A 19,602-nucleotide genomic window follows, 5' to 3' on the forward strand; every position below is an offset into this window, starting at 1 on the left:
AACTGTACCTTTGTATTGTTAAACTTTTTATGGTACAAACGAATCAGTTTGTACATGGATGACTTAGTGCTAATAGCATTCCATTTCAGTTAACTTTTGGTGTTGTGGTGTGTAGAGAATGATAAGTTACACGATAGGGTAAAGAGAGAAGCTATGTTTGTTTAAATACCTATGAACATTTAGGTAAATATACTATTTATCTAAAAAAACAGAGAATAATCAAATCGAATTATTTGATGCAATTATCAAAAAAATATTAGTTTATCGACTATTGATTTTAAAAAACCACTTCCACCGCCATCTACATCCCCCTATACTCACTTCTTCCCCTTGATCATCTTTTCAATGGCCGTGCACTGCTGCTTCTGCATGGCCGCCTTCTCCTTGGCGTGGCGCTTCTTCATGGCTTCCAGTTCCTTCTGCTGCTTGCGCCCGATCTTCAGGAACCCCTTCTCTTGGCGGAGCGACTCGACGGTTATGGGCTCGAAGACTAGCGGCGGCTCTGGGAGTGGAAGTGGGAATGTTTAGTGTGGTCGTCAATGTTTAGCAAAGAAATTGGTAGGTAGTTTATGGATGTGTCAATTAAGTCACGAAAAGAAATTGGTTTGGGAGTAAGTAAGTGAACATGCTCATGAGAAACAAGACGCATTCAGAACGCCTAAGAAAGCTCATAATGCTGGTAATACCTGTAAAAATAATATTGTCACTGAAAAAATAAATTACATTACAAATCGGACCAATTTATCACTATCGCAAGATTCGCAAGTCACAACAATGCAATTAAATAAAATAAGAGTTTATTTACAATACCTTTTGAACATTTCGGTCCTATCCTAAACATTTTCAGCTATTTCTACTCAAACATAAACAAGTCATTAGTGAGACACAATGTTTGTCTCGTGAGTAGTCGTGAGCACCGGATGAGAGAAACTCAACTGATGATTTCGGAAAATTCGCCCAACGAAACTATTAATAATTTTGAAATGTTTATGCTTTCATTTGGAATCTTTGTGCCATATTACTATGAGCGTAAAGTTGGTAATCGGCCTTCAGGATACCTACGTAAAATTTGCGAGTGCTGGCAGATAATTTATTGGCTCGTAACTTTAATAAGCACTCAGCAGTGTGTGGTGACCATGAATTTGAATATGTATTTCAAAACCTGATGTTAATACTATTTAATGAGTATAGTTTCTTACTAATAGTCGTAGGTAGGTAGGATACAAAATAATGATTACATTTTTATTAATATGAGAGCGAATACTGAAATATCCCACAGCATAAACAGTGGCATATGGTAACCCCATTTAGCTATAAACATTTTGGCAAAGAACGTAAACAAAAGTTAAAAATTGATTACCAATGTCTCATTTTAGTGCAGTATTCAGAAGTTTTTTGATTAAAAAATATTGTTGGAAAGAAATTTCCATAAAGCTTTAATGATGAATTTTTGAATAATGTGTCTGTAGGTATACAGCACATTTTCGTTTCATGGTATCTCACCAGAGGAGGCGAGAAGGTAACATCCTTCTGTCCTCCATTCCCCTGTTTCTATTTCTTTACGCTGTCTGAATGACAGAGGTCATTCAGAATTTTAACGTGACCATTCTGGTCTACACTTTGATTAAATGGTCGAAGGGTCTACATTTAAGTCGATGTTGCTCTAATTACACAATTTTTATAGTTCCTTTCATCCGTTCCTCTAGCTTATTTCGTTTATTAATCTCTCTTACCTCCAACTCTCTCTCTCTCTCTCTTACCTTAGTATCACTCTCTCTCTTACCTTCCTTCTTCTCCTCGATGGTGACCTTCTTGTCGGGCCCGATCTCCTCGATGCCCATCTGGTTCATGTTGTCGCTGCGATCCTATCTCTCTTACCTCCCTCTCTCTCTCTCTCTCTTACCCCCCTCTCTCTTACCTTCCTTCTTCTCCTCGATGGTGACCTTCTTGTCGGGCCCGCTCTCCTCGATGCCCATCTGCTTCATGTTGTCGCTGCGGTCCTATCTCTCTTACCTCTCTCTCTCTCTCTCTCTCTTACCTTCCTTCTTCTCCTCGATGGTGACCTTCTTGTCGGGCCCGCTCTCCTCGATGCCCATCTGCTTCATGTTGTCGCTGCGGTCCTATCTCTCTTACCTCTCTCTCTCTCTTACCTTCCTTCTTCTCCTCGATGGTGACCTTCTTGTCGGGCCCGCTCTCCTCGATGCCCATCTGCTTCATGTTGTCGCTGCGGTCCTTGGCGGCGCCCATGAACGCACGGGGGTCAGACAGGGCCGCCATGAAGTCTGTGGGAGGGGTAAATATTACTATAATAATCTTATTTATTTATAAACACTTTATTGTATACTTAGAAAACACAGTTACAAAAATGGGACATAAAAGTAGTGTATACAAAGGCGGGCTTATTGCCAAGAAGCAATTTCTTCCAACCAACCTTTGTTTGGTGGAGAACTAAAATATTTAAATTCATCTCTTTTAATACAATAAATAGCTATAAGCAAGTAAATTTAACACGTTCACGGACAATTGATGATTGGAAAATATTTTGATATGACACCTACAAATCCCATACATTTTATCGTTCCGCCTTGAAACGTATTGCCATATTGCACTGTATTTTATTAGCGTAATGTGACAGTTACGGCCATAGACGGTATCGTCTACAAGCGGTTCGCCACATGATGCAAATCCAATAACGTTTTTTTTATTTGTATAGTGACATCTACGGCTACAGGCGTTACCGCCAGATATTTTCTAGGTCCGAATCCTGTGCAAAAAGGTTTGTACGTTTTCCAGACCTCGGCTTATCAATTCTGCATGCCATTTACAAAAAATAAAGCTGATATACTAAGAGTATACAAAGAGGGTACATCGACAAAAACACAATTATTCTCGTTTCTCATTACACTTATATACTCGCTTTTCTATGTTCTATTTAAATAATTCTAGTAATTGAATCGAATAGTTAGGTATCCTATATGCAAATTAGTATAATGTTTATCGATTTATCATTTATTTACCTCGTAATTTGCCACAAAAATTACCAACCCATCAAACGTTCTACCTAACATTTGCGCGACGCGCGCGCCGTGACACTAAACTTCTGGAAGGTTATTTGTATTGGTAACGGTTACGGCTACAGGCGGTATGTCACTATAAACTTCACTTATGTGTGTGCAAAAGAACCCCCTATAACTCGTTTGTTATGACACCTAGAAACAAATGAATTAGCACAATACGACACTAAACCATATATCCTCTATTAAGACTATGGAAATGAAACGGCTGTTGACGGTTCGTCCGTTCTAACCAATATAAGTTGGACGGCCAGGGGCGCATAGTCCTGTTGCAAGGACATTTAATTACGGCTCTCGACGGATTGTCCGTGAACGTGTTAAACATAAATCAATGATGTAAATATTACCACAACTAAAACATATCTAAAATAGAAACTTAAAATGCTTAAGGCTTATATGTTATCCTATCTAATATTATAAATGCGAAAGTAACTGTGTCTGTCTGTCTGTCTGTCTGTTACTCTTTCACGCCAAAACTACTGAACGGATTTGAATGAAATTTGGTATACATACGGTCTAGACCCTGGGAAAGAACATAGGCTACTTTTTATCCCGGAATTCCCACGGGAAAACTTTTTAAGGCGAAGCGAAGCGCGCGGGAACAGCTAGTATCTTATAAATGGTGATTGTTTTGATATTCTGCTAACACTGAGACTATGTCAAATAATCCGGTATCTTCCCAATGATCTCTCGGAAGGTATCTTTTAGTAGGTTTTCATTCTAGTAGGGAATAGTTACAAGTTTTGCAGTTACCAAAAAAACGTTTCCGCCTTTTATATGCCAGAAATGTATCCAGAAAACAATAATTATATTTATAAGTAACTTATTTTTCGACTATCAAAACCCTCTGACCCTGTTAGGTACATTTAGAACTTTCCTTTCGACTATCAACAAACCCTCTGACCCAGACCATCTATACCAGAGTATAACAGTAAGACAACAACTGACCCTCAAACCCATCGGGCACGTAGATCTTGAGCTCGATGTTGCAGAACAGCATCGGCAGCGACATCGGGAAGTTGGCCTCCGTGCGCAGCGAGATGTGGCGGTAGCCCGCCTGGGGAGATACAAACAGTAGAGTCAGCAAAAGAGATATGTATCCACCTCCAGAGTTAACACTTTGATTTTAATAAAACTCTAAAATGAACACCTAAACTTGAAAATTTTGGAGGGACTTGTGCAGTTTCCTGACCTGAAAGACTACAGGGTTTTTTTTTACATTAAAAACAAATAGCACAATTCAGACAGAACATAGGGTCCTGGGAGTCGAACCAGGGATCTCTTGGTATTGTAAATGTAAATGTGAAACTTTTTCCCTGCAGCCTTCTTTCAGGTCAGGATACTAAACAGTTGCCCCCAAAATTTAAAAATATAGGTGATTATTGTGGAGCTTTTATTAAAATTAATTCATTTATTCCTCCGCAAATGCTTTATCAACACGTGATTGAAAATCTGCATAAGTAATCATCACGACAAACAATGATGGAATTGAATTAAATGAATTTGAATTTTATGGAATGATTAATGAGGTAAAGTGGATTCAAAACAAAACGCTCGAATCTCTCGCAACTCACCTGCAGTCCGTCAAGCGGCAGGATGCGCTGTCCGAGCAGCTTGCCGCTCTCTTCATACACGCCGAAACGAAGCACCGCCAGGTCGGGAAGCACCACCTGGGGAAAACCACGTGTGTTAGTATACAAGTAATAGTACAAATGTTTGCAGAGTGAGTGGCAGACTGTATTACTGTACAGGTAGGTACAGAGTGTAAAATTAACAACACTTATTATGTCTGTGGCATTTACAAAGGTGACGAAAGCTGTATGATTTTCGCCGCGCGGCAAAATCAACCGCCTTCGGCCGGCTTCGCAAGCAGGTATATGTACCTATGTCAGCTTTGTAAGGTTTTAAGACAGAATAAGAAAGATACTCATAAGTGACTAAATAAGGGCGATTTGTGAAAGGTGCCGGCGGAATTTATGCGGCAAAAATTTACCCGTTTCATTAAAGTGAACATCTTGTAAGACTGTACTTACACTGTTTTGTGTTTTCATCCACGATCAAGACAAACAACTCTCACAATAGTTTCTAACGAAACCTGCAAGATCTGTTCTTCTTGGACCTTATGGAACAGAGTAACAGCACTTATAGTGACTCGTGTAGGGTCCATACCTTACGAAGAAGGAAGGGCTCGTCGTTGTACACAGGGTTCAGTCCGTTGGCGGGCACCAGCCGTGTACGGAACTCCTTGCGTGTGGGGTTCATACCTTACGGAACAGGAAGGGCTCGTGTAGTATAGGGTCCATACATTACGGAACAGGAAGGGCTCATGTAGTTTCGTGTCCATACCTTACGGAACAGGAAGGGCTCATGTAGTTTCGTGTCCATACCTTACGGAACAGGAAGGGCTCATGTAGTTTCGTGTCCATACCTTACGGAACAGGAAGGGCTCATGTAGTTTCGTGTCCATACCTTACGGAACAGGAAGGGCTCATGTAGTTTCGTGTCCATACCTTACGGAACAGGAAAGGCTCATGTAGTTTCGTGTTCATACCTTACGGAACAGGAAGGGCTCGTGTAGTAAAGGGTCCATTCCATACCTTACGGAACAGGAAGGGCTCGTCGTTGTAAACAGGGTTCAGTCCGTTGGCCGGCACCAGCCGTGTACGGAACTCCTTGCGGATGGTGTCCGTGGGGAGCCCGTACATGTCCACCTCCACGTAGGTTCCTACTTTCTTGTCGGAGAGGAACTGGCCGGCTATCACCTGGGGATGGGAAAATATATGGGTTTTAATGTGGGAATGTAAAATAGACCACCATTAGCAATCTTATCTTTAGAGTAGGTTGGCCTATACATGTACAATCTGCCAAACATCTATTAGATCCAGGAAACAAGATTGTTCAATGATGAATTGACGATTGATTAATTGCTTGTATAAGTTAGCATTGTAAGTACGGTAGTAGGTATATTCGATTAATATATTTTTTTGCGATGCAATACTTTTTTGTGTTCTGACAGTTGGAGGCCTGGGGCTTAACTGCCAAACATCTGTCAGAGACATACCTACAAAGTAGATTAGATTTGTTTGATAGTATTGTCAATTGCAAGTGTTCGGTGGTGGTAATCCAGATGTACTTACTAATGCTACCATATCATAGAGCTAACAATCTTCTAGAGTCGCCTACCTGCACGGAGCACTGAGCCGCGATGACGCCGTCCACGGGCGCGTCGGCGAAGGGGTCGAAGCTGCGGTCCGCGCGCCGCATGAAGTCCGGCTTTAGCAGGTAGCCGCAGTTGCCTGGAGATGGGATACCAGAGGATTACAGTACTTAATAACAGTAGGTAAGTTTAAATATAAGAAGGTAGATTTGCATTCGATAGGTAGCCGAGTTTCCACATAGTATTCTTTGAGGGACAGAGTTGTAGATAGGTACAGTTTTATACATTATGTATTTAATCTGTATTTTTTTGGGTTATCCCTTTTTGCCAACATATAGCATTAGCAGATACATAAAGAAATGTAACGACATGTGCATAGGGATTCTAAGGGTGGGTTGCACCATTTAACTTTAACTATTACAAACGTCAAATCTATTGAAGATTGATCTGTCTCGTCAAGGGATTTGACGTTTGTAATAGTTAAAGTTAAATGGTGCAACCACGGTGCAACCCACACTAAATTTTCAACAAGTTACGGGAATAAATGCGTTAGCTACTCACGAGTCACGAGCAATGAAAAAGTAGTACTGACATAATGGAACGTCCATGGCAGGTGGAACTTTTTCATTGCACGTGAGAACTTATACAAAGTGAAAGTAATATTAAGAAAAGACTGACCGTTGTACTCGAACTTGCCCTGGTTGAGCTGCATGGGCAGGTCGGACGTCTGGAAGTTGAGCGACACCATCTGGCACCCCGCGTTCCAGAACACCTGCAACCAGATACGGTTATATTTTATGAAAAAGAAAAAATCATATTCGTTTAAAATAAAATTATAGCTAAAATGATACCATTCTAAAAACTACTATCACATTCAGAAAGGGCTCTTAGTTTATTTAGAAGAATAGGGGATATGAACTGGGATATTTATACAAAAAAACATCCATTTCCTAATAGACCAGGCGTATGAAAGATTCGAGGGTGTTAAATGATGTTTAACTGATCTACTGGTCCAACGATACAACTTAATTTTAATCATATTGAAAATGCACTTTTTATAATTGTACATTTTATTACTGTGTTGCATTTCACAAACAACTACCTACACTGGCCAAACTTATGCCAATACGAGGACACATTACCTGAGGCATGTAATTCGAGGAATCAGCCCTAGTCCCCTTCGGGTAAATACGCGACATCTGCCGCTTGTTGTAGTTCACGAAGTCTATGGCCTGCGACTTGAGGTAGTTCATGCCAGTCGTTTCAGCGAAGGACGACATGTTGTGGCAGATGTTGCGCTCTGGAAAATACAGGTAGGATAAGTTAGTTATTGGTGGAGATAGATAAGAAAGAAACTTAATGGCACAGTGGTTAGTAACTCTGATTGTGGTCTATGTGAGATATTTTGTTCTCGAGTCTTGGATGTTAAATGTTTGTGTGGTGTGAACCCAATCCAATCCAATGGTTATAATTTTCCAGACTTCAGTCATAGAAGAGACCACACGTTTAACAAAGGACAAATTGATATTAGTCTAATTTTTGCTAAGCCAACAAGCCAGAACCCTCTATCTCCCTCTTCTGATGGTGGCATGACTAGCAGAGGATCTGGGTGCCTGTCTAGCTATCTGTCGTGTCATCTTCATGTGTGCGTATGTGTGTATGTATGCACGGGCGTGTGTGTGTGTGTGTGTGTGAGACTCACTCTCGGCCTCCTCGAAGCTCTGGAACTTGATGGGCTGCGCGTAGTTGACCATGGAGGACAGCCAGGGGTGCACGTTGGTGGTGGACCCGGTGTAGGCCACGGGCGGCGGCGCGTCGTCGCCCGCTGTTGTGGCTTCCAGGACTATTTCTTCGGGCTGCGGGAAGAAAAGTGAATCGGTTAAACATTTGCATGACAATCTGAAGAAAGGCTCAAGAATAAATACAGGAAGGTAGGCCCCTAACTGTGGATTCAAGCGCCTATTTCAGCGGTGAGCCTCTTTGTTTAGAGCACGCGGCGAGCATCTTGAGGATTTACATATTGTTCTGAAAGCAAGCAGTATGCAAATAGAAAAAGTCATCCACAGCATGGTAGATACACGGCGGCTCTTCACCTCCTCAGTAGCATTGTTACTTTGGGAGCGCGTAAGGTTTCTCTTTCCGAGGCTGTATCTAGGTATCTGTAGACAATGTATCACAAGTTCTATCAACTAAAGTCGCTAGCGTAATTTCATAGCAATTTGTATGACATCTTGATCAGTGCCTGTCACCTGTCGGTAATGTTAGAAACTAATAAAATGCATAAAAATTCCAGTGACTTAATTTTTTAAATTTTTCTATCGAATTCGTATCGACTTAAGTCGACAACACTGGTAATCGGGTTCTAGTATGGCTTGAGACGGGCTTCTTATCTCCAGTAGTACGTACCTTCTTGTCGATGGCGACGGCGCTGGCGTCCTCCTTGACCTCGTCCTCGATGACGAACTGCCCCTGCTGGAACATCTCCAGCTCCTGCCGCTCCACCTCCGGCTTCAGACGCTTGTTCTTGATCAGGATCTTGCGATTCAGAGCAGAGTGGTAGTAGGGGATTGGGGTATAGCTTACTAACCATCATTGACCACGGATTGCCATTTCCACCGTGGTAAAAAGATACTTTACTCGAAGAGGCAGCTTTAAAGCAACGATAAGAGCTATCTTCAATGTCTCCTGTTGGTGCCTAAATATCCAGGATTTATCCAGTGACATGACTGACTCGGGAGTGGCTTTTGTCATCTCAGATACCTTAAGGCTCTTGTGAGTGGCCAGCACAGTAGTGGGTACCTGGATCTCTGTCCCGTATCTTGAGACTCTTGAGAGAGGCTTGACTCCAGTATCTACTAGGTCTCCAAAGATGCCATGGCTCAAGAGGTCCCTATCTCCAGTATATCCCAGGGTCCTATCTCCAGTAGCTCATACCTTCTTGTCGATGGCGACGGCGCTGGCGTCCTCCTTGACCTCGTCCTCGATGACGAACTGCCCCTGCTGGAACATCTCCAGCTTCTGCCGCTCCACCTCCGGCTTCAGACGCTTGTTCTTGATCAGGATCTTGCGCTTCAGAGCAGAGTGGTAGTAGGGGATTGGGGTATAGCTTACTAACCATCATTGACCACGGATTGCCATTTCCACCATGGTAAAATGAGTAGCTAGTAGACACTTTACTCGAAGAGGCAGCTTTAAAGCAACTCAAGAAGAAAGTATGCAGAAGAGGAAAACACAAATATTGGCATGCATTTAAGCTACGCAGCAGACTATGCCGAGAGAATAAGTCTTCAAAGCCTCCAAAAGTGTCTGAATATCTCAAGAATTCATCCAGTAGCATGGCTTAAGAGTGGCTTTTGTCTTCTCAGATACCTTAAAGCTCTTGAGAGGGCCCAATCTCCAGTATATCCCAGGGCATATATCCAGTGGATACTCGTATATCGTACCTTCTTGTCGATGGCGACGGCGCTGGCGTCCTCCTTGACCTCGTCCTCGATGACGAACTGCCCCTGCTGGAACATCTCCAGCTCCTGCCGCTCCACCTCCGGCTTCAGACGCTTGTTCTTGATCAGGATCTTGCGTTTCAGGGCTGAAGGTGGGGGTAGGGGTACGCCGGGCTCCAGCTGGGGAAATATTGCACAATTAAGTCGTTAAAATTAGAAAGATTAACAGAAATCCCTAGTTTTTCATAAAATTAATTATCAAATATTTGAGGGACCACCCCCGTAAATTTTAATGATGTGACGACAGTTCCTAATTGCACAGCTAATTCAGATGAACCAAGTCTCCGCTCTCACAACAATTGACTACGTAGCCAGTAGCCAGTACCTCCGTCTAGGAATGGTAACGCTGAAATCAGATGGACTGCAACACAACACGCAGTCGCTGCGATGCAGTCCGACTGTTGTCAGCCTATATAGATTGATGTTAAGGGGTTGTTTATTTATCAAACAAGAAACTCACTGGATAATCCGGCAACGGCTCTTTCAGCAGCAAATCTCCCAGAATCTCATCACAATATTTAGCCAGCTTGAACTGCTGCGCCTTACAACAATGGTTCTCAAACGACAGTATCACTGGGTAGTCTGACGTCACGAAGGCTGTGTCTCGGAGCGCGTATATCACGTCTTTGAACAGGATATCTGTGCACATCGCCATCCCGTGGGTTATGATTGGCTCTTCGTCTTCGCCTTTGCCGTCCCAGCAGTCCAGCTCTACGCATCTGGAAGGGTGAATTAGGTGATGTTGAGGGATTGTAAGAGAAGGGTAGAGTAATGGGAAAATAACTGCCAGATGGTCCCAATCAGACAATATGGTCAAGTTGCCGGAAAGCAGCAGATTAGAGCTACCGTACCAGTATTGAATATACCAGCAATCAGCAACTGTGTCAGGGCGGAAAACATTATTTTTTGTTCAAATAAAGAATATAATTATGTCTTATAAGTGGGCGATAACCAGCAGTAGGTGTTTAAATTACAAATCAGTGGTCAATCCGCACTCACCTGCATCCAGCAAGCAGAACCTGCCTATACATCTCCACGCTGCTCTTGCCTCCAAACTGCCTACCCGAGAGGTAGGTGTTGTGGGACGAGTTGATGTAGTAGTGGGCCAGCGGCTGCTCCATGTCCATGTAGAAGTCTAGCCGGTCTAGGAACACTGGGGCGTTCTCGTCTGACATGAGGTAGCGGATTAGGCCGTCTTTTGTGAGGGTTTCTGGAAGAGGGTTTGATATTTAGATTGCGGAAGACTGTTTTGTATTCAAACTTGATTAATCGCTGAATGTTGTCCAAGACTCTCCTTGTTATGTACTTAAGTAGTTAGGTGAATAACCCTTTGGTTCTATGTAGGTATGTACGGAAATAAATACGGACTTATGACGTTTATTGGCGGAGGATGAAATGGTGGGTCATCAAAGCTACTACTTTGCTTTGGTCTGTTAGGTACATAATTATGCCTTTATCAATTACAATCTGCGCCTCATACCGCGTTTTATATTATCGACTGTCTTTTATCCTCCCTGCTAACGTCTCCTATAAGCTCAAGTATACTCACTGGCAGCAATGGCGTCCTCCGCCTGTTCATACGTGGTGATGATCTCCAGAGCTCTCTTCTCATCATACAGCGGGTACAGGATCTCGTTGAGTCGCGGGTCGCGCTGCTTCTCGTTCATGAAGTTCACGAACTGGTCCAGACTGATGCGGTCGGACTTGCCTTGCGTTCTGTTGGGGTTTGGGTGAGTTATTGGATGAGTAAAAGAGATTCTGGATAGAAAGTCACGTAATGCACTCTGAGATAGAAAGAAGCCTTTCGGGGTAGGGAGTGGTGAATAATATCATAGAGCAAATGTTTTTGCGGTCGGGGTTCGCACCGTAAACCCTAGTAGATAACAGCAGCCAGTGTTATTAACCATTGAACCATCCGATCATCTGTGATCGATCTGGCTAAACACAGTTCCGAAAAGAGTGTAGCAGCGCTCTTTTGGAGAGGCCGTCTTATGTCCAGTAGAGGACGCTTATTGGTTGTTGGCAAGGATGAAACGCAGTGCATTAGCATAGATGGCTATATTATACACCCTCACATGGATCTAAACAGCTCCACGATGTCAAGACCCGAAAGCAAATATCGATGGGGATAGCACCCAGAAACTTGGTCAGGGCAGCCAGAGTTACTAATCTCTGCAGCATCAGGTCATTCGTGATAGATTTGGATCTGGATAGAATATCGAGGCGCTCCTTTCGAGAGCCCTATCGCTTGCAGCCGACGATTATTTGCCGATGTACCACTTGTACAAGATAAAAATAACCCTCACATAGATCTAAAGAGCTCCTCGATGTCGTTCCGGGGGCAGATCTTGTGGTACAGCGCGTAGAACTTGTCGAACGTGAAGGCCTCCTTCTCCATCGCCTCGTTCTTGCCCGACGGCAGGCCCAGCTCCGCCAGGCATTGGTGGACCTGTGGATATATAATATAGCAGGTGAGTATTGATAGGTAGGATAAGAAATCGACCAGAAAGTTTTAAAGAATATATTAGAAGAAAGAAGTGGGACAGTTTAGAATGATTAATTGTGTGATCTTCTATAGGCATAATGTTGATTGTTGAACGGTATACCCTGTGTATTTTTTACATGTATTTAAGGAAAATAAGTACCTGGCTGTTTTAACAGCTTCAGGATTTTATCACGCAAACGGGATTGCACTTCATTTTCCCGCGTCTCACTTGCATAATCCACGCGTTACGTTACAATGAATACTTGTATGAACACTTGGGGGGGAATCCCGCGTGCGTGATCAAATCCGCATGCTGTTAAAAACAGACTCAGGCGTTGAAGGCCCCCAAAACCTTTTATAACTGAGCGTAAAAATTCTCACTTTTTAAATGAGTAAAAAATGGCATCAATTTCCAGAGCAGGTCCAGTACATCCCTGAAGACCCATAGACCGGACGGGAAAACTCCAATTAAGGGGAAAGGTTAACAAATGTCGGGATTTTAATCGCATTTGAATTTTAAATGGCGTCTGATTGCTTTCGGCGCCCTGGGGCCTCTGGACACTGAAGTCGTTCCGAGTATGGCCAATTTTGAGTTATTTTAAGTACTACTTATTCTTTTTACACCAATGTTATACCGGGTTTTGCATAAGTGGGACAAATAATAACTAAGCCGTTTTTTTTGCGCGATTTTCATCTTGTTTAGAATGGAATGACCCCTTGAGTCACCAGGTTCATATATGTAGATGTGGTAAATCTAGATATGGAGGTTTCCTCACGATATTTTCCTTCAAATTAAGAGCGATGGTATAAATTCAAAGAACTCTGTAAATGGAAAATGTAAAATAATATTGGTATATGTCAGCGCTGGGATTCGAACCCGCATCTCTGCTGGCATGAGAAGCGGGCGCTTACCCGACTGGGCTACTACCGCTTCCGACTGAGCTTCCACCGCTCCATTTTTTCCTTCACATCCTATGACTCACCATTTTCTCCGTCTTCCCCGAGGCGAAGGTCCGCGCGACCACCTTGACGGGCACCTTCCCGCGCGGGTCAGTGAGGAAGCAGAGCCGCATCCAGCTGGGGACAGCCACGTGATTAGCGGCGGCACATGGGGTGCATTGTGTACATAGTCAGCTGCATAAGTTGATATACACTTTTGAACCTTGTCAAACTCATAAACTCTATTAATTCAAACATATAACGGTTTCTTAAGTAGGTAGTTTTAGCTCCAATTTCTCCATAATCGGTTAGTTCGTAACCAGGGAATGGTTGATAAATTTTACGTCATCTCCGTATTAAATTCATGACAGATGTGTCAAAAATCAGCAATAATCCCTGGATATGCTCTAACCCACTATGGCGAAACTGGCACTTAGCTACTGATGCAGCTGATCGTACATCATTACAATAGATAAGACTCCCACACATAAACTCTCTCACTCTCTCCCATTGAATATCTGCGAGTGGTAAGGGCTCGTTTTTAAAAAGCGTCGTATCGTGTTATGTGTTGTGTAGGAGCCATAACATATTGAAATCGATAACTTATTTTTTTGTAAGTACCTAGGTAGTTTGTTCTTTTAAGAAGCGATGAATGCATCATACTTACTCATATTGAAACCAACTTATCTGCACCTGCACATGGTCAAATTATATTGTGCTACATGAGGTATCATACATTTAATTAAGCCAGGTATCACCGTATAAGTTGGTTTCACATATCACAATCGCTAGAAAAGATAGGGATAACCAGAAATTGTTATGATGAGTGTTATGATAAAATTAGTAGGCATTAAGGTCAAAAATCCGAAGCGAATATTATACTACAAATATATAACTACACAGCAAATATTATAATTATTTAAGTACTGTTTACAATTTTATAAAATAAAAAACATGAAATTAAAGCAATGATGCATGCTAGCAGGTTAACGACCAGGTAGGTATGTCTTAAACGAAAATAGCGACAATAATTTTATTACAAATACAAATATTAATTAATTAGGTACAATCAAGCTTTTTAAACACGAACAGTACTTTCAGTACTTTGCTACAACTATGCAGGTATGTAGTTAGACTGTAGAAATTCTATATTATATCATGCTCATTATTTCTTAGGCAACACTTTTATGTATTGTAGCTGAACTATGAAGTATGTAGTTCACATCATTATCCAAGTTGCCAGCTGTGTCGAGTAACTAACTCATAACAATCTGAGCCTGAAGTTATAACGAGGTAATATGATGGCGCATAGCCCACAGCACGGCAATGCATCTCTCTACACTACATCAATAAACTCGCTTTCCAAGTACGATCAACAGTAAACATGGTTAATGGTTATGCATAATGAGGTACGTTAATTGAACTCCTGTTTGTGCACATTTGGAAATACAGTCGACGAATGATATCGGTAACCACCCGAGAAAACCGTGATAGATAGAATTTTGGGATAATGTAGCTGAGTACATTCGTAGTTGAGTTGGAGTAATGTAGCTGATAAACCATCGAAAACACAGAGGAGTCCGTTTGAAAAACTAAACTAGGGGAGACTGCGCTGCGCTAACCAAAACTCTCATAGGTACCGTTTGCACGACAGCTCTCATTTTGTCAAGATAAAGTACCTAACCCTCCATTGTTCCACCAGTTTTAGGTCAAACCTAAACATTTTGGATAGTTATATCGTGTTTTTTTCCTCTTTGATTTACCTACATTTCAAACATACCGCTTGTATGGTTACGCGACTATCCATATCCCCGTAACAATATATTTAATAGATCTTCAACAAATCCAATAGGTAAATAAATTACGCAGTGCTCGACAAAGGAAATTGATTTCTCTTTGCTATTGAGCGACGTAATTTACTTTCCCGTCGGAGATTAATATAAAAAGGAAGTGAGGAGTATCTGCCACGTGCCCGGTATCCCCCTGAGGGGAGTTAGCGGGTCGTTGGGAAAATTAATCTTACTATCCTAGTTTTACTTTACAAGTTTTACAACCTACTTATTTTATCATAAATTGAGACTTGAGTGTTTTAGCCATGACTGGGTGTTGTTAATTTTTCATGATATTGAATGCATTTTTAACTTCATTGGTTAGATGCATCTTTGTACCTTATACGCCATTTTACAGTCCCATTGCGTCATCTAAATAACACGAAATCTGTAGTTACGTGAATAACACACAATGTCAGTGGCTAAACTAACTGGCAATCAGGCTGGTTCAGCAATACGATGTTAGCTCAGTGTAATGTAGTTATGAAACTGTGTTACGGTGACATCGATGATGCACGGCAGTCAATTTGCCTAATGGCCGGTCAGCCACCTGCTCGCTCGTTGTGGAAATCCTAGTTGATATATTTCAGGAAGATTTCAGGCTTTTTGCAGGAATATCTATAATTATTCTGACATATGAAGTGAAGTTTCATTAATGAACGACTAGTCTGCAGGCTAATGACCCTGACTTTAGTAAACATTATGAGTCCGCGTTGTTCTATGTGTGCTAGAAATGTATGAAGTTCATTAAAAAACAATTTGTGCTACTTTAAAATAATTCCTTCAGATTAGTACTTTAAATAGATAGAAATTTATCAAATTCAACCAAAAATAGATGTGATACCTAGACATATTTATACAGACTACCTAATTATTCAGCAAAAACACCACTTCAGCCGGTACTTAAGTGTAGCTGTAAGGCTAACGACCGGAGGATCCACGACAAAAACATAACCCTGTGTATAAAATAGCAACAAAAAGCATCCATTAGCGGGAAACCTTATCATTTATTGTTCAGTAAGTGCTGAAACTGATATTTCATACGCCTGCCTATTACTTTGTAATGCTATCTCATGTACTTATAGCTTTTTGGGCGATAAATAGGTACGAACAAATTCGTAGGCGATGGATGAATAGAAAAATGTATTTTGTTATTATGTATTTGAAAATAATATCTGCTAACAAAAAGAGCTTAAAGTATTTTACCTAAAGCTTACATATTTCCCACGCATAATGGAAGAGGTCCACCTACATACATGTGGAGGAGGCTGTATAACGGAGGTAAGTACATGCCTAATGATACCGTATTGTATGTTTAGGGATGTATACGTAAATACGTTTTGAATAGGTATACCAATGAAAAAAAAACTTTTTGAAAGTTCTAATCAGAAGCGACATAAAAGTCAACTTCTTATACTTAGTAAAATTTTTGTTTACGAAAGAGCTAAGATTGTTCTGTTAATATTTATAATCCTCTATTTGAATCTTGGCTTCTTAATAGTACACACAATGGCATCTAACACAACCGGCTGCCGTTGATTAAAATGAAGTAATTATAACAACAATAACAATAACGCCCATCCCATTTTCCATCGTTTAGCGTGAACGGATCACTGATGGCGCAAGGGCGGTACGCACTTGACCCATATATTTTTTTCATCAGCTTCGCGCCTCCCTGAACAAACACCGTATGATAAATGAGCTCAAAATAAATGTCTCCCTGAAAATATTCATATTCAGCTGAATTCTGCGACAAGGGTTGCGCTGCACAAAGGAACTGATAATGTCCTCAAAAGAAATACTTGCTCAAGGGCACAAATTTTGAATACCTGGATTTTCCCTTTATGTATTTTCCCGACTTGGAAAAGGAAACATCTGTTGTGCGTTTCAAAGTGGAATTATTTCGATAAAGGCTCGTCGTTATAATCAGGACAAGAGATGAATTGATACTTTTAGTGGCTGAAAAGATTATGATCGTGACTGGAAGAATTTTGAACAATAATAACCTGTCTTTTCAGTCGGATGTCAGTTGACATTTGAGTGAAATTTCAAGTTTATGAAACAACAAATTGATAAAATTTAAGTTAATTAAAAGCTAAAATAATGTTTTATTCCTATAATTTATAATCTAATTGAACACACAAATGAATGGAGATAAAAAAGGACATGAAACGTTTTGTTCGAGCGTCCATTTGTCTACAATCCGTTTATTATGTTGAAGAAACCATCGAATAGTTATGAAATGCTCTGTGCCTGGTTGAAATGTATCAAATATACCCCGGTTATGTATTGTTAGGTCTTATAGTAGTGTACGGTGTGTGTATTTACAATATGTACGACGCGTTCTTTCGTTGTGAAAAGCCGAGGCCAGCCAAAGACAAACTATCTGAGAAGGGCAGTCGAGCGGGCAGTAGGGAGGGCAGTCGGCGGGGCAGTAGAAGCGGCAGTCGGGAGGCCATTGACGTGGAAGACGGGGACGAGCCTGAGAGAGAGAGACCCGGGACGAGGAGACCAGACAGACCTGAGCAGAAGAGACGTCAGCGGCGGCGGCGGTGGAGGTAGCTTGGTAATAAATTTTGGCAATGAACATCCGTGCTTTTTGTTGAGTAGAAAAATTGTTCTACAACTACCTATACCTATGGTGTTTTTTCAATAATATCGTCGTCTAAAGTTTATAATAATACCAGTTAATAAGACTAGAATTACAAACAGTACCTACCTATAGTCTAGAATACTAGACAGTTCAAGTATAGTAACTACCAAATTCTGCTAAACCTCAATCAAAGATAATAATTATAGAGCCAGTCTAGCCTACAGCCATTACAAGCGGAGATATTAATTCAGTAATCTCAGTTGCTATTTCACCACAAGCAAATTCAAACTTAACGTACTGTTTCATAAGGTTGGTTCTGGGACATGTGTTGCTGATTTTGTTGTTGTGTGTGATGTCCCGAAGCATGTCCTGCCACGCCTTTATTACAAAAGCAAACAAAAATAAATACAGTGTTTCAAAACACAACATGCCCCTATTTTTACAAAATAGATATAAAAATAAATGTTAGTAATAACGGAACAATATTTCCAACACCACAAAATTAGTTCTGAATCCTGTGAAATAAGAAATAAAATTATACATAACATTGAAAGCCATGCACCATGCTGCAGAGAATACGACATGCCCAGTTACGAATTCAGATCGCACACGGACGGTTTCGTTCGAAAATGTATTTTGCTATTTCAGTGTGTTTGTTCATTTGTTCCCACGAATTTGTATTCCTGAACGTTACATTGCATTATTAGCAGCGAAATAGTTCACAACTTCATTCCAATTCAGAACTTACCTACGCTAAATAGATTCTAATTAAATTCGCACGAATTTAAAAATAGAGTTCACAGCTTACTCTCAGCCTTGCTTACATTACAATATGCTGAGACGATACGTTTATCGTATGCGCTCCTGAAATTTTCAGTGCAGAGTATAAACACACGTAATTTTTGGAAGCAAAGTACATTTTCGTCCAGAAAACCGCTGCAATACGTTCTTTAGGCACTTACTGTTTCTTGAGGCAAGTCATGGGGCATACGTTGTTCGCTTTCACGTTATGTGTGATCTTGCGGAGACCGTCCACCCATATCTACATAGAGAATAAACTTTTGTAATACTAAAAATAACTTAAAATCAGGTTTAACGGATGTTCGTCAGCGCAAAACATCTGTTAATCTGTTGTCTAGTTTTCGTGGTAAGACTATTAAAGTCTGCAGCTTACAAGATACAAGAAACATAACTCGGTAGATAGTTTCTAGATAATGTTTTAAAGTAAACACCTAGGTAAACCTTTCAAAATATATTGAGATAGCCCCAGTATAATATCTATGTATGTAAATGTAGCTATGAATAAACAAGTGAAGGCAAATAGTTGTTTACTGCTGCGGTGTAATTCAGTTTTAATATTCAAAGGGCAGCGTTGTGGAAGCATCGGGAGAGTAAACAGTTCTAGGAATCGGCAGTTTACGCATAGATACTAAGTAAACAAATAAGAAACTGCTATAGTGAAAATTGCATACAAATTCTGACTTGTTTTAGCCTGCATTAAAGCTAGACTAGGGTTTGTCACTGTGGTTGGGGTAGGTAGGGTTTGTCATTGGCTTGTCAGCTTTAGCGCTAAACCAATGCTAAACACATAAATAATTAACTAACTTTTATCCCTGCTCATGGATAGTTAATGTAAGTACTTACTTAAATATCTAAATATAGATACATAGGTACATAGGTACATAGGTATATAGTTAAGTTCCAAGATAAATCACTGAGCTGCAGTTCCTAGTTCCACGTAGCCAGGTAGGTATCTAAATATGTAGGTAAGTATGTATACCTAAAGCAAACATAAACAAGGTAACATCATAGTTTCGTCGAACATGATGTGATGATGATAAATTGATTAGAGAGAAAATAACAGACTCATTTGTCTCATAATGTCTCAGAAAATTATTGAGATATTTTGTCTATACCCAGATAGATAATAAAATTATCTTATTAATATAATTAAAAAAACTTACGTGAAAATAAAGTTCTGGCACGTAGTACCTACAGTACATTTTTAACTTAAGCTTTTACCAA

At 40.8% G+C, this 19,602-nt stretch overlaps 1 protein-coding gene across 1 annotated transcript in view; it reads right to left on the reverse strand.

Moving 5' to 3' along the window:
* Positions 1-19,602, reverse strand: part of LOC105388539 (1-phosphatidylinositol 4,5-bisphosphate phosphodiesterase) — a 72,783-nt gene that overhangs the window by 6,030 nt on the left and 47,151 nt on the right. The window contains exons 6-21 of the mRNA XM_048627122.1: positions 18,540-18,619; positions 13,200-13,293; positions 12,038-12,180; positions 11,281-11,447; positions 10,731-10,941; positions 10,192-10,450; positions 9,675-9,851; positions 7,934-8,087; positions 7,374-7,531; positions 6,910-7,003; positions 6,258-6,370; positions 5,672-5,836; positions 4,649-4,744; positions 4,023-4,131; positions 2,151-2,282; positions 322-502 (exon numbers count right to left, since the gene is read on the reverse strand). Coding sequence (XP_048483079.1) covers positions 322-502; positions 2,151-2,282; positions 4,023-4,131; positions 4,649-4,744; positions 5,672-5,836; positions 6,258-6,370; positions 6,910-7,003; positions 7,374-7,531; positions 7,934-8,087; positions 9,675-9,851; positions 10,192-10,450; positions 10,731-10,941; positions 11,281-11,447; positions 12,038-12,180; positions 13,200-13,293; positions 18,540-18,619 — 2,333 coding nt within the window. The remainder of the gene's footprint in view (positions 1-321; positions 503-2,150; positions 2,283-4,022; positions 4,132-4,648; positions 4,745-5,671; positions 5,837-6,257; positions 6,371-6,909; positions 7,004-7,373; positions 7,532-7,933; positions 8,088-9,674; positions 9,852-10,191; positions 10,451-10,730; positions 10,942-11,280; positions 11,448-12,037; positions 12,181-13,199; positions 13,294-18,539; positions 18,620-19,602) is intronic.

This window comes from Plutella xylostella, chromosome 18 (genome assembly GCF_932276165.1).
Source record: "Plutella xylostella chromosome 18, ilPluXylo3.1, whole genome shotgun sequence".
Taxonomy (NCBI): domain Eukaryota; kingdom Metazoa; phylum Arthropoda; class Insecta; order Lepidoptera; family Plutellidae; genus Plutella; species Plutella xylostella.